The sequence below is a fragment of the Podarcis bocagei genome, assembly GCF_964188305.1.
Source record: "Podarcis bocagei genome assembly, chromosome: 2".
Lineage (NCBI taxonomy): Eukaryota > Metazoa > Chordata > Lepidosauria > Squamata > Lacertidae > Podarcis > Podarcis bocagei.
In genome coordinates this window covers 44395780-44411591 of record NC_138126.1, presented here as the reverse complement: position 1 = coordinate 44411591, position 15812 = coordinate 44395780, and the positions used below count along the sequence as shown (strand labels likewise).

At 45.3% G+C, this 15812-nt stretch overlaps 1 protein-coding gene across 1 annotated transcript in view; it reads left to right on the top strand.

Annotated features, from left to right (window-relative positions):
• Nucleotides 1-15812, top strand: part of LOC308581550 (netrin-4-like) — a 57888-nt gene continuing 42076 nt past the window's right edge. Inside the window, exons 1-2 of the mRNA XM_081184095.1 lie at nucleotides 1-752; nucleotides 11059-11600. Of these exons, the coding sequence (XP_081040221.1) occupies nucleotides 665-752; nucleotides 11059-11600 (630 nt within the window). The 5' untranslated portion in view covers nucleotides 1-664. The remainder of the gene's footprint in view (nucleotides 753-11058; nucleotides 11601-15812) is intronic.

Genomic DNA, 15812 nt, shown 5'->3' with positions numbered 1-15812 from the left:
GTGGCAAAACAAAGGCGGCTTTGCCCTCGATTGCACTCGCGTTAGAGGAGCGTCAAAGCGAGTCAGTCCGGCGCGAGGAGGAGAGCCGAGTGGAAACATTCGGGCGGCCGAGGGAAGGTCCGAAGTGAAATCGAAAGTTGAGCGAACTCCGAAGGAACTTTCGCCCTCCGAGCCGCGTCGCCGCCTTGACCCTGCGAAAGGTCGACGGGCGAGGAGGAGGAGGAGGAGGACTAGGCTTGCTCCGCTCGGCTTGCTGTGCCAGACGTGTGAACTTCACCTCGTCTCCGGGGGGGCGAAGCGGGGAGGGGGCGAAGGGGCTCTATCTCGAAGCAGCCAGCCAGCGCTCTGCCTGAATCCACTGGGAGGCGATGGGCGGCTGAGGTGGACGCGCCGGGGGAGGCGAAGCGGGCGCGGAGCTGGGAAGCGCGCCTTAGATCCGAAGGGGAGAGAGAGAGGAAAGATACACAGAGACACGCGCGGCGGGTTCCCACCCACCCCCTCAGGGAAAGGGAAGCACGAGGAGCCCGCAGTCATCGCTGCCCTGAAGGAAAGTGTTTTTGTTTTGTCTGCTCTGCCCCCGCCCCGAAAAGAGAGGTCATGTGGGCACCAAGCTTGTAGAAATATCATCATCATTATTATTATTACCCTCGCGCCTCCGGAGAAGATGGATTTCCTAGGCGGAGTCATGCAGCATAAAAGCATAACGCTGATCGTATTCCTGGAGTATATTATTTCTGGCCATCCTGGAGCAGGTAAGCGGAATTACGCCTAGGTTCCCAATCAATGATGGGGGAGAGCTTTAAAGCCTCTTCCGAGTGTTTATTTGTAGGAAGAGGAGAAGCCGTCCGTTTTTTCTTTAGATGTCTAGCCCACTCTGTCACCGAGTCCAAAGGCTGGCAATACCTGTGTTTCATCCCCGCCTAGGTCCCGGTTGTTCCCATTTCAAAGCCAGGAAACTGAGGCACAGAGAAAGGTAATTCTCCCAGAACCGTGCTGCACTGGGATTCAGACCAGGTTGAAATGGGATTATTGGGAATGGTTTTTTTCAACAGTGAAATCTTATGCAAGAATTTTTTGGTTCTGCTATAAGGAGAGCCACACAGGATTGAGAGTTATGATTCCATATTCAGCACGCTGTCTGCCTGCAAGTACTTGAGATGGGCTGTGACTTTGGGTGCATAATGTATGTGCATATCAGTGCTTTGAGTTTGGACTTAGCGCATAGGATAGTGTTGGGTAATAAACATATCCTAATAAGAGCAACCTTCAACTCATGCCACAAAACGTGTCTCGCTCACCAATATGCACTGTTTCTTAGGAAGAGCATATCTATGTTTCTAACCCTCTCTGGTGAGGACTGAGATGCATTATTGACATAGAGCATGAACCATCCCCTCCCATCTGCATGTAGAACCACTCTAGTGTGCTCCTGTCTGTAAGCATGAGGCTGTACCCTTGATGGGTCTACCTCAGTGCTATCTTACACTGACTGGCAGCAGTCCTCCAGGATGTCAGACAGGAGTTCTTGCTCAACCTGACATGGGTGTGCTAGAAAGCGAACACAGGACTAATGGCATGTGTTGAGTTATGGGCTCCTCAATGATCTAAGGAGGGATAACAATGGTCCTTCGCAATTTGTGATCCAAAACACTGAATGCAGTCATGTTTTTGGCATTACAAGTTGTTCAGGAACATAGGAAGTTGCCTTCTACAGAGTCATACCATAGCCAGTCCATGTTGCACAGGGATGTCTGCTTGACGCTGACCACCAGTGGCTCTCCAGCCAGGACTAATAATAACAATGACAATAACAATAATTTATTTATACCCTGCTCATCTGGCTGGGTTTCCCCAGCCACTCTGGGCAGCTCCCAATAGAATATTATTATTAATAATAATTTAAAAAGTGATAAAACATTAAACATTAAAAACTTCCCTAAAGAGGGCTGCCTTCAGATGTCTTCTAAAAGTCAGATCGTTGTTTATTTCTTTCTCAAACCCACCTGGAGATGCAGGGGACTGAACCTGAGTTCTGCATGCAAAGCAAGAGCTCGGCCACTGAGCTAGAGCACTGTTTCTCTATCTTTTTCCCTGACCGTGACCCCCTTTCGACCTTGTTTCCTTCATGTGGCCTCCCCTGCCCTACCAGTAAGAAAGGTAGATATTTTGTTTGTAAATAAAACATCTTCTATTTACAATTTTTATAATTATATAATTGTACTTGTGGCCCCCCTTGGACTATCCTGGGGGTCCCAGGGGGCCATATGGCCCCCGGCTGAGAAACACTGAGCTAGAGCCCCACCACCTCCACCTGCAAGGGGATATGTTGCCACTAGGGTGAGTGTACCGTAATGCACCTAGCCATTCCCAAGAACACAAGGCCCTCCCCCACTTTTCATTGGCTGGTTCCACTTCTGTGGGAGTGGTCAGCACTCTAGGAGCCTAAAGAGATGAGTGGACTGCTGGATAGAGCATCTTATCATTAAGAGTAGGTGGGCATATTGGCCAGTGGTTGGCGCAGCAGTAGCGAGAGCTCAGTGGCTGTGGGGATCCTCTCCTCATACACAGAGCTGCATTGGGTGAAGCCCGATTGTGGCTTAGTTTTCAGACAGTATGGCTCTTGAGCAAGGAAAGCCGCATGGTGGTAGTAGGCCTGTTGTAAACATTGAGTAAGAAAGGAAATGAACTCCAGTTTGATGTTCTTTAACACCTGTAAAGCAAGGAGTCCATTTACGCTGCCAAGCAGTAAGGCAGGCTATGTTAGTTTTGATCATGATACAGTGGTACCTCGGGTTACATACGCTTCAGGTTGCATACGCTTCAGGTTACAGACTCCGCTAACCCAGAAATAGTACCTCGGGTTAAGAACTTTGCTTCAGGATGAGAACGGAAATTGTGCAGCGGCAGCAGCAGGAGGCCCCATTAGCTTAAGTGGTGCTTCAGGTTAAGAACAGTTTCAGGTTAAGAACGGACCCCTGGAATGAATTAAGTACTTAGCCCGAGGTACCACTGTACTCAAATTGTAGAGGAAATTGTTGAGAGGTAATCAAGGGGAATTCCTGGTTCTCAAATATACTTGTGAAAACCTAGATATCAAGGTGCATGTATGAAGTTTCAAATATATCCAAATTCCATTCAGCTGCATTTTTTCAACTCCCGATCTCTGTACAGCTTTCTATCCGCTGCACCACACCAGGCTGCCTCTTCTGTCTATATACAGCTTCATAGCCCATGCTTGCTATTTTGGTTCTGTTGAAACAGCAGATAGGATGCAACCCCCCACCCCTTCTTGCCAATGATTACACTGGGTGGTGGATTATACCCCTTAGCTTGGCTGTTCCTTCTTCTTTACCATTTGTTCAACAGCTCTACGAACCAGTGAAACTGGTGTGAGTGTTTTGCTTTTTAACTCTGCGATGGCAAGCAAAGGGAAGCGTTTAGTAGTTTGGTTTTGTGTTAGTGAAAAGCATAAAATAATCTTGTGATGTACAATAGATGACAGATTATGAAACAGATGAATGCATCAGACAGTGGCTTCTCCCACTATCTATTCTCATGAGAATTGTTGTCACTTTCCATCAATCATACACGGCAACGATAAAATTACCCCTGATCCACTTTGTTTTCAGCCATTTCCCCTTTATCCTCTGACCAGTGTAAAATGTGTTACCATATTAACATTTAGCAGCTATATAAAGTTAGAAACTGCCCAGTCTTCATACATTAGGAGTAGCATGCCTTGCAAGGTTTGTGTTACTCTGTCCTGGACTGTCAGATGTTATTGAAGATGTGCCACTGTGGGACTGCATTGTGTTGAGAGCTAAAACCTCTTCACTGACCCTAGTGACTCGGATGACCTCAGCCACTGAGAATCAAGCCCGGCCTTATTTGCATAGCTCCACCCTTTCGTGATCTTATGGCCAACAAATTTCAAAGGGGATTAGACAAATTCAGGGAGGATGAGGCTACCAGTGGTTACTAAAGCCGATGGCTATGTCCTGCTTCCATGGTTGGAGGCAGCATGCTTCTGAATTCCAGTCGCTGGAAATTGCAGCAGGAAAAGAGTGCAGTTGCGCTCAGATCCTGCTTGTGGTTTCCCCACAGGCATATGGTTGGCCGTACTGAGAACACAATGCTGGACTAGATGGGCCATTGGCAGTGGTGTAGCATGGGTTGTCAGCACCCGGGGCAAGGCAAGTAATTTGTGCCCCCTAACCCGTGGATTTGCGCCCCCTAACCCTAACCCCCAGATGTTGCGCCCGGTGCGGCCGGGCCCCCCCCTGCACCCCCCACGCTACGCCACTGGCCATTGGCCTGATCCAGCAGGCTCTTCTTATGTTTTTATGGCCAAACCCTGGCTCTCCCTGCTTGATCCCACTGGATGCAAAGCTTTTGTACAATAGTGATACAGTATTGCTGAAAGACTGACGATCAGAAATTGAGGGATGAAGTTAGATCCAAATGGTTGATATCATTGGGACCATGCTACAGTAGTTGGTTACTAGACTAAGTAGCATGGCTGTTTCCACACAATTAAATATGTTTGGCTGTAGTAATTCCCCCCTCACTTCCCTCAAACAAAGCAGAAGCAGAGGAGGTGACCAGTGGAAAGTAGGAAACCATTTCAGATCCATTTTAATACTTATTTAAGGTTGAAAGGCTAAATCAGGCAATAGGAGAGAGGTGATTAGATCAGAGGGCTATGAACTAAGAAATAAGCTAGCATTCTGGTTATATGCCATCTCTATTTTCCTTCAGAGGCTAGATAGTAGGTTTATATTTCAGCAGTTTGTGGTGAAGCTTTAAACAACCTCACTTTCCCATTCTACATTTAAATACCCTACAGTCTCCACTGGGAAGAATAGCTCCCAATATAAGTTTAGTTTATGTTATTTCATATCATAAGCTTTCTATTTTAAGTGATACCACAGATGGGAACTTCATTCATTGATTTGTTTTGTATGTTGCTTTTTCCACACACACCAAAAATGTGTGGCATCACTGTGTGGCAGATTCTGACCATGTTTAGCCAAATATTCAAAGGTGACCTCTTCGGACCTTCTTCTTCAGCATGCAAAGGCCTTAGACTGAAGCAGGCATGGACTGGGATACTGGGAGAGAGGGCTGAACACCTGGACAGAGCTTAGGTGTTATATCGCTAGTAAAGGGACCCCTGACCATTAGGTCCAGTCGTGGCCGACTCTGGAGTTGTGGCGCTCATCTCGCTTTATTGGCCGAGGGAGCCAGTGTACAGCTTCCGGGTCATGTGGCCAGCATGACTAAGCCGCTTCTGGCGAACCAGAGCAGCACACGGAAACGCCATTTACCTTCCCGCCAGAGCGGTACCTATTTATCTACTTGCACTTTGACTTGCTTTCAAACTGCTAGGTGGGCAAGAGCTGGGACCGAACAATGGGAGCTCACCCCATCGCAGGGATTCAAACCGCCGACCTTCTGATCAGCAAGTCCTAGGCTCCGTGGTTTAACACACAGCGCCACCTGCGTCCCTCACTATAGAGTAGTAAATCCCATCTTCTCTTACCTCTCTTGCCAATATTAGCTAGATCAGCCTTCACAAATCTGATGCCCTCCAGATGTTGTTGGACTACAACTCTCATGACTGATGGGCGTTGAAGTCCCAAGAACATCTGGAGGACACCAGCTTCGTAAAGGCTGAGTGATTTCCCCCCTCCCAGAAGCTTCTTTACACAGTAGCACATAAACTATGAAATTTGTTACCACAAGATGTGTTGATGGCCACCCATTTAAATGTCTTCAAAAGGCAATTAGAATTATTATGCGACACATGGTGCATTGCATAATTATATCAGCAAACAAGAAAGATTACCATTTCAAAGAGCCTATGCATTTCAACAGTTATAAAGGAAAGGGAAGAGGGAACAGTTACAAAGTTATAAAGGAAAGGGAAGGATAAAGGGAAGAGGCAGACTGCTTTAAGGAGTTAGGCTTCATGGAACAGATTAGCCTACTAAAATGTATATATAAAGAGGAAGGGACATATATAAAGAGCTTTTCCATTGCACCGTTTAGAATTAAAACTACCAGCAGCAATTCTTTTTTCAAAGAGTTGGTTGTATGGAAGGGAACCTTGGTCGGCCTTAGAAAAAATGGTTTAAGAATAAGAACTGATGTATAAGTTCGATGATTAAGTTTGGATAAGGTAAAATTGGATTTTGTAAATGAACTAAATTAAATGAAAATAAGGTTATCAAAAATAAACTGAAGAAAGGGATGAGAAATACTGCAAAATTAATGAATGATAGAACGATGACGGCTTAGAAGCTAGGTGGTTTATAGCAATAATGTTCAAGTTAAAAGAAAAGAAAGGTTAAAACTAAATGAAATTAAGGGAGAGGACTTGCTGAATAAATATTTTGAAATTGGAATACAGAAAGGGGAGGTAGGAGGAGGTCAGCGAAGTAAGGCATAAGAAAATAAGGGATTGAAATTATACTTGTTCTTTTTTGTCTGTGTTTTGTTTGTTTTTCTTTTGTATATAATTTCTGAAACTTCAATAAATATCTATTAAAACAACAACAACAAAGAGTTGGTTGTAGAAAGACTCCCCTGGTTTTCCATTGCTCTCAAACGGAACATGAAGCATTCTCACCATGGGTGTGGTGTGACAACAGGAGCCTATGTTCCATGGGCGTAGCCAGGATTTATTGGGGGGGGCAGGCTTTATGTTGGGGAGGGGAAGAACCGAGATATCTGCAATGCAATTGGTCAGTTAGTTAAGTATTTCTATTTACAGTATTTACTTTATCTTGGGGGGCAGCAGCACTCCTGCACCCCCTGACTATGCCCATGCTATGTAGCAAATGTGCTTGATGTCAGTAGTTATTGAGAAGCAGTGGTGGCCCTGGCAGTACTCCTGGAGGACATACCATTATCAACATCCCATCCAAGAGGATGAAGGAGAAGGCGACTGATCGCGATGAGCCATAGTTTGGATCTGCCCAATTCTTTGCATATAAGATTTTTTAGGAATGGGAGCAGTAAGGTCATGGATGCCTACTTCCAGTGAACACACATACTTAGAAGAGATTCTTCTGACAGCACAGAGGAAGAATGGCAGAAAGTAGACTGTGATCCACTCCACTGGTGTGTTGCTAGCCAATTTCCAATGCTTCACCTAACATCTGCTGGTTACTGGGATCATTGCAGGGCTAGGTTGACCTTAACTATGGTAATTCAGCAATACATTTGTTCTGTCCTTAAGCAAGCGTGCCTAGTCAGGATCCCTTAACACAGAATAGTTATGCCACGCGTGTGTGTATTTTTGTGTAAAATACACTTTACTAAATTCTAGTAAAGAATTTAAAGTGCTTTCCAGTGGCATTCCACTCTTTCAGTGGAGCAAGAAACCAGGCCAGTCTTCTCCCTATATACTGGTTTGTTTATTTTTCCATACTGCCTGTGGTTTGGGTTGGTTTTTTCTTATTTCATAACATGGCATCAATGGGTGAAAGGCACTCAATAGCAAGGGCAGACCCACTAACTTGAAACATCAAATAAGGATGGGTTTGCATAACTACTAGCTTGGAACATGTGGTGCTTTGAGTTGCTGCAGACCCACTTTTCACCCCACATGCAGCCAGCTGAACTCGGCAAGGCAAGGCAAGGCACACACACTATTGACTTAAAACACAGCTGTGTCATTCTTTTTCTCAGTGTGGTTTGAAGCTGGTTTGGGGGCAAACATATCAAAACACAGTATTTTCCTAGATCTGGATTGTGGCCAATGCCATGTGTATAAAGGTAAATGTAAAGGGACCCCTGACCATTAGGTCCAGTCATGACCAACTCTGGGGTTGCGGCACTCATCTCACTTTATTGGCCGAGGGAGCCAGCGTACAGCTTCTGAGTCATGTGGCCAGCATGACTAAGCCACTTCTGGCGAACCAGAGCAGTGCACGGAAATACCTATTTATCTACTTGCACTCTGACGTGCTTTCGAACTGCTAGGTTGGCAGGAGCAGGGACCGAGCAACGGGAGCTCACTCCATCACGGGGATTCGAACCACCGACCTTCTGATTGGCAAGTCCTAGGCTCTGTGGTTTAACCCACAGCGCCACCAATGCCATGTGTATACCACATCCCAAACCAGCTAATCTGCTCTCAGCCATCAGCCATCTGAAAGGTTTGCCCAGCTTTTCGATGACTATGTCACTGCCAGATGCTCCAAACATTTGCCAGAAGCCCTCCGACAAACAGCCACCTTGCTGAGCGACTCCCCTGGGATAGTAGGGTAAATGCATAAATAGCTGAGTGGCATCGATTATTGCGCAACGTCATCTATCAAGAGCCAGGCACCATCCACCTCGGTGACATACAGCCCCCTGGGAGCGAGGGGAGGAGGGCACACTGCAGCCTTGATTGTTTAGCCTGGCATGAATTATTCAAGGAGTCCCTTTTGGCATTCAGGGTAAGTCCCTGGTTGCCGGAATGCTCTGCCCCTTTGCCTGCCGTGCCCCACTTCTATGACCTCGCGTTTCAGAGAAATAAACCAAGTGACGGATGGGCTGCCTTATTGGCACATTAATTGCTTCCAATGCAAGACTCTTAATCAACTGCAGATTTTGATCCGGCTCTTCCCACCCACCCCCCTCTCCGCTCATTTGTCACATGTGCTCTCCTACTCTGCCGTTCCTAATGACACAGCAGTTCAGACAGGAACCATTTATTGATGTTGCTGCATTAGCAGGCACAGCAGATAAGCCTCCTTGTCATCACCACTGATTAGAAAGCCAACTGTGCTCTTCCCCACTCTGCCTGCTCCATAAAATGCAGTTAGAAAATTGGTGGCGGGGGGAGTGGAGGAGAGAGAGACAGGCAGTGGGATGCTTTCCGGTTCCATCTCTAGGAATGAAAAGAAGCAGATTTCCATTTTAATTTTGAGCCACGGGGCGAGCGTCATCTGTATTCATCTCCTGTCATTCTTGCATTCTGAGGATTCATTGGAAACCAGGGCAAGTCTACTTTTGAAACAGAGCCATGCAAACAGAGCAATTCCATAGTTCTTGGGTTAGACCCAAAGGTTCCCTTCTGCATGGGGGAAAAGCGTCACCCAAGACCTGTTTTACAGCTCATGCTGGAGCAGAAGAAGGCGGGAAGTAGATCGGGATCCATTGGTGATTTGCAGCACAGCAGCAAGGGTTTCTGACTCGCAGTGGTTGGACAATAGCAACAGCACAATGACTCCCACCACTGCAAGTTGGACTGCTGAAGTGGGAAAGAAAAAAAAAGCTTGGAGGAACCAGACTTGGATTTTAGTGTGCAGTTCTGTTCGGTTCTGATACTTAGAACAAATCCCTGATCACACTGCAAGTTCAGAGCACTCATGTTCTTCAGTTCTAAGTTCTTCAGTTCCTTTTGCACCTGGCGCTGGTTGTTAGATCTCTAGTGAAACACAGAGTAGATCCCACAAGGCTTAAGTCTGCCTTCCCCTGGGCTAGAGGACCGTGCAAGAAAAGTGAACCTAAATGCAAAGAGGTGCTGCCATTTCCACAAGCAGACATTTGAGAACCACTATGGGATTCTTCCACTAGTTCAGCCGTCCCCAGCCTCTTGCTGGACTACAGCTCCCATCATCCCTGAACATGGTTCTTGCTGGCTGGGGCTGATGGGGGCTGGAGTCCCAACCATCTGGAGAGCACCCGGTTGAGAAGAGGCTTGCACCATCAACTGCAGAAGACAATTAGCTGCTCTCCCTCTCCCCAATTCCAAAAACTTTAAATCCAACCCACAAATTTTAGTCGATACACTTTAGACATAAATAGTGTGTTCTGCCTTTTAAAAAAACTTTCTGTATAAAGCCATAGAACTGTGAGAGGCCCTAGTCCAGCATGATATTCTGCAGCGGAAGCATCCTGTGAAATTGTGACGGAGGTAATGGAAATGAGCATGGAAATGGATTTGGAACAGGAACAGAAGATGTGTAGCCTCTGGGTAGGAAAACTGGAAGTGAATTCTGATTTTGACTACCTTTAGAACGGAGCTATCAACTACTGCTTTGCTACTTCCCACTTGTATTTATTATTGGAACTCATTTTTTCATGCACTTAGGGCCATTTGATGCAATATTTCCTCTGATGGCTTTACAGCACTGTTGAGGCAGGCTTGATCATTTTCTCTCAGGGCGAGTTCAAGCATTCAGGTCTTGTTATCAGCTGCTACATGAAGTACCACTGGGCTGCCACTGTCTTAGGACTGTTGCCCTAAGTGTGGCCATGTGGGGGGCCTCTCTAGTTTGCTCCTCCTGCTGGCAGCTGCTTCTAATAGCAAGTTTTTGTGTGTGTGCTGTGTGACTCATGGCACAAGCGCTCCAATTTTCTTCTTTTTCTGTCGCCCTGCCCTGTTTTCAGGAGGTCTCACAGCCACAGTAAATTATGCATGTTCTTCTCCATAGCAAAGGGTTTCAATCAATGCATGCACCATTTTTTTAAACAATGATTTGAGACGCAGAAGGTAGATCTGTACGAAGACATTTAAAAAAATATTTATCCTGTTGTATTTTATCCTTTGTATTTGTTTTTAAATGACTGGCAAGCTTGACTTGCATTATGATCGTATTGTGCACCAATTAATTTGCCAATTAATTTCTCATTTCACAACTGTTCCTTGCAAATACCTGATCTTATCAGCCAAATTGGTGCTTGGTTAAGCAAAATCTCTTTTTGGCTTTTCCGCACATTTGATAATACCCGATTCAGTGGGTAGGATCGGATTTTCACAAGGCACAGCTGTGGAACGAGAATATGTCTCAGACCCAGGAAAATCAATTGGTACACAATGCCATCAAATTTGGGTTAAGTGAAACTGATGGGTGGGCCATAAGTCTCTTTGAGACTTTTTTGTTTTTGTTTTGCAGAAAGCAAACAATAAATACAAATAATAATAATAATAATTAATGATGGTGGTAAGTGCTTGGTAGGGAATCCAGGGCTGGGGAGGGACTGGGTGATACACAATGGTGCAGAATATTGATTTTATGCAGTTTTGTATCATTTTGTTCCCTGCTGCTCGCACTGCAGATTCAGCAAAGCTACGAGCCTTCCGATGCGATGGGCACTCCTGCAATCCTGCCGTGGGGAACCTTGCGACTGGAAGAACGCCAGTCACGCTTACCACCTGCGGTCAGAACAGCACAGAACTTTACTGCTTTTACCCAGACCACCATCTTCTCCACCACGGCCCCCAAGGGTGTGGACAGCCTAGGTGCACCAAGTGTAACGCCAACCAGCCTGATAACTCTCACCTTCCTTCCGCTATGACGGACGACTTCTTCCTAAACCCCGCCTCCTGGTGGCAGTCTGCGCAAGGGGTGCACAGGGAGGAGATCCGGCTGGATTTGGAGACGCAGTTCTACCTGACCCACGTCATAGTGGTGTTCAAGTCGCCTCGCCCAGCGGCCATGGTGCTGGAGAGGTCGCAGGACTATGGGCAGACGTGGAGGCCGTACAAATATTTCTCTGCCAACTGCACGGCCACTTTTGGGCTCCCAGACGATACCACCGAGGAAGGGTCTCTCTGTACCTCCAGGTATTCTGACGTGATGCCTTGCACTAGAGGAGAGGTAGGTGACGGTGACTGAAATATGCTTCACCTTTCTGTGGTCACTGAGAGATTATGCTAAAAACAAATGTTAGAAGCTGCTGCGGAAGAGAGCAGCCCTGTTGTAGTCGTGGGCAACACGTTTCAGGTAACCTTTGACAGCCCCGGATAGGGTCCTATCCATCCTATTTGCATCATCCAGCCAGTTTAGCAGAGTTTGGGTGAGCATTGCTTCAGAGAGATGGAAATGAGCATCAAAATGCACATTGCATGGAGATGTTTCTTGTGGAACCGTAACTATGGTTGTTGTTTTTTTTAAAAAAAGGCCTAATCATATAATTTGTTTTCCAAAGAAAGAGAGATTTTAAAAATACACACTCAGAGAAACTGTTCTATTTTCAGCTGACAGTTTTTCTGTATAAAGCAAAGTCATTTGTCATGTTGTCAGTGCACACAGAGTACTAAGAACATTGCCAGTGCCTTGTTTTCAGAAACCTGGATCCTGTACTTCTATGTGTGTGTGTGTGCGCGCGTGCGTGCGCCAGTGACTATTTTATGCATGTCTGATTGACGTACGATCATGCACACACTTGTTGCTGCTGACCCGGAAATGGCTAGAAAATGGGGCAGAATGAAACTGGGCGGGGCTTATGCATGCTCCACCAACATGCCGGGAGGTCATGAATGGAACCCCTGCATAAAATGGTTGCCATATCTATCTATCTATCTATCTATCATCTATCTATCTATCTATCTATCTATCTATCTATCTATCATCTATCTATCTCTACCTACCTACCTACCTACCTACCTACCTACCTACCTACCTCTATCTATCTATCTATCTATCTGTCTATCTATCTATCTATCACCTCTCATCTCTCTATCTTAATGTTTTAATTTTTTTGTAAGTTTTTAAATCTATGTTTCTAGCTGTTCTTATTTTATCTGTAAGCTGCGTTGAGTCCCAGCCAGGGAAAAAAGGTGGGACATAAAAAAATATAATAAGAAATCTCTGCAGCAGAATCCTGTGCAAGGCAAGTGTGTGATTCATCTAGTGGTACCGACTGACAATTCTGGAATTCTCTTATAATTGCTTAGCATAGTTTATCAGGCACTTGTGGCTATGTTGACATATCCTGCTCTATGGCATCCAAGTGATTTTTGATGCCTCATGAACCATGTTCAGGTTTTCTCACTTGTGGAGCCTCTATTCAGGTGGCATCATGCCTTATGAGCACCCAATTTAGATGTTCATAGAGGGAAAGGCAAAGGACTGGAGGCCACCACTACCAACGTAGCCTATCCCCTACAGTTTCACATTACTAGCTCATGGTCTGGGTCCACTCCCTTCCGCTCCTTCCTGATCAGAGTGATAGGGCAGAAACCCATTAATTCACCTTGCCTGAAATTGTATGGGAACTGAAATGCAGCCAGGCTTCAAAATCCGCACTTCTCTGGATTTTGTGATGCAGCTCTCTAACTAAAAGAAGTGCGAAATAATTGTGCCTATCAGGAGGACGCGTTCTTAAAGATGCACATATTAGTCAAAAGATGCATATGTTAGTCAAAATAGCGTAGAAAAATGCACTATATCAGGGGGAAATTCTTGCAAAAATGTGCAAATTAGGCAAACTGGTATACAACAATGTGTATATTTAGGATAAATGTTCACCGAAATGCTGGTGAATTTTCATGAAGAATTTTAAATTAATTAATAAATAGGAAACTGATGCAGAAATGTGGTAAACTGGATTTGAAAAATGAGAAACTGAATTCAAACAATTGTTAAGAAGTAGGGTTTTTTTCAAGGGTGCTGAGAGTTCTTAGGAGATCCCCTATTTGCTCCTAGAGCTACGAGTCTAGAGTGCCCTAGAAAGTAGGATTGATCATTAAAACACTCTGGAAACTGTCTCTCTCAGCCCCCATTAACAAACTACAGTCCCCAGGATTCTTTGGGGGAAAGCCCTGACTGTTTAAGGTGGTATGATGCTGCTTTAAATCTACAGTGCAGACAGGCCCCAAGTATGTTTAATGGGGCTTAAACATATGCCCACGTAACTGCATAGGATAATTTATTTTATCCATTCATGAAATTCATATACTGCTGATTGTAAAAACAAACAAACCTCAAAGCAGTTTCCGAAAAGATTGACTCTCAGCTTACCTTTCCAAGGTGTAGGATACAGCAGTGTACGCAGTGTAAGTACTTGTCTTATTTTTCACCTCCTAATGCCTTCCTAAGACATGGAAATAGTTACAGAAAGTTGCACCGTATTGCTATTTTACAGTAAACAAGAGAGGCAAATAAATTCAGTGGTGGAGCAAGTTCTGCTGGTGAAAGAGAATGCAGGCATAGATATATGCCTACTGAACTTCAAAAGCTTGCATTTTTCATTTCTTTGTTTTGCTACCCATAGAAGTTGATCTAATAAAAAGCCTTCATCTGGCCTGCTTTAAGAAGATCTTCAGTCACATGTGCCCCAGTTTTTAGTTTTACATTCACCTGCATTGTGCCAGTTAAACAGAAGGTGTGATCAAAAGCAGACACTTAGGTTAAAATACTGGTGCAGATTTGTACCAAGGCTAAGGTCTCAGATCAGATAGAAATTGGAATGGATGTGTTCAATTTTTTGATTTTGATTTTTGTATCGTCCTTATTGGAGCAGTGGAAGGGTGGCAACTGCAATGCTCCCCTTTGCCGTCGCAGGAACTCTAGGTCAGAAAAGTCTGATCCACCAAGAATTTATCGACTTGCTTCTCTATTTGTGTTCCTGTCAGAATCTATAGGAGGCCAAACTACCAAAAGTCCTTTCATTCCATGTGAGCGTCTCTTGTGACAGATGACACCAAGGGAGTGTGCTAGAATGATTACTGAAATGGACTGGGGGAAGAGGAATTGTGTATGCCTGAACAAGGCAACCCATTGCTGTGGCAACAGGTTAGATGTGCCCTGCTTGACAGATCTGTTTAGTAATAATAATAATAATAATAATAATAATAATAATAATAATAATAATAATAATAATATACCCCACCCATCTGGCTGGGTTTCCCCAGCCGCTCTGGGCAGCTCCCAACAGAATATTAAAAACATGATAAAACATCAAACTTCCCTAAACAGGGCTACCTTCAGATGTCTTCTAAAAGTCAGATAGCTGTTTATTTCTTTGACATCTGATGGGAGGGCGTTCCACAGGGCAGGCGCCACTACTGAGAAGGCCTTCTGCCTGGTTCCCTGTAACCTCACTTCTCGTAGTGAGGGAACTGCTAGAAGGCCCTCAGAGCTGGATCTCAGTGTCTGAGCTGAATGATAGGGGTGGAGATGCTCCTTCAAGCTTTGCTAGCCAGCCTATGTGGATTGGTACCATTCTCTCTTTTCAAACCACACCAGTGGATCAAACGTTGGATTTTTCTAATGCTTTCATTCCATGAGACTCAAATTCAGATCTGGTTCAATCATAACTGCCTCAGGATTCACAAACATGAGCCTGAGGAAAATAAACCAGCAAAAGAACCTTTTTCTGGTTCCAAATCTGCTGTGAAGCCACTGCTAGTTGAGTGGAAGGACAAGAGCTCTCACACTTAGGGCCGGTCCTGCCATTAGGCAGTGGAGGCGACTGCCTCAGGCAGCATATGATGGGAGGTGGTGGTATCCCTCGGCTCTTCCTCTTGAGCTTCCTGACAACCCATTCACAATATTAAGTCCCTGTCTGGAAGCCCCCATTGCTGCGATTAAGAGGGCGGGGATTCCCATAATCGCAGCTGCATATATTTAAGCTGTTGTGATGATAGTCGTCATGATTTGGGAAAATGCAAGAGGTTAAGCCAGGACACACACACACACACCCCGCCCCCCAAAAAGATGGCGAACTCCAGGGCCACCTATTGAGTCTAACATGGTCCTGGAGTCAGCAGATCTGCTTTGGCCACCATGACAAAGAAAGCTCATCATTCATGACTCTTTAGTTATTCCAACTTCCAGCTGGAAGAGATCGGGGAAGGGATTAGTTGCTCATAGAGGCAAGTGCCCAAATGTTATGACTAGGGCTGTCTGTTCAGCATTTCGTTGAACTTGAGCTGCAGAGGAGATAAAATGCAGAGGCAGAGGAGGAGGGGAAGCAGTTAACTCCAGCAGAATAAACATGCAGATAGCACTGCCAGGTTCTGCTTCTCCAGAGGAAAGGGCTGTAATGCAGTGTGAGTGTGTTGGGGGAGTGCGCAGTACCAGGCA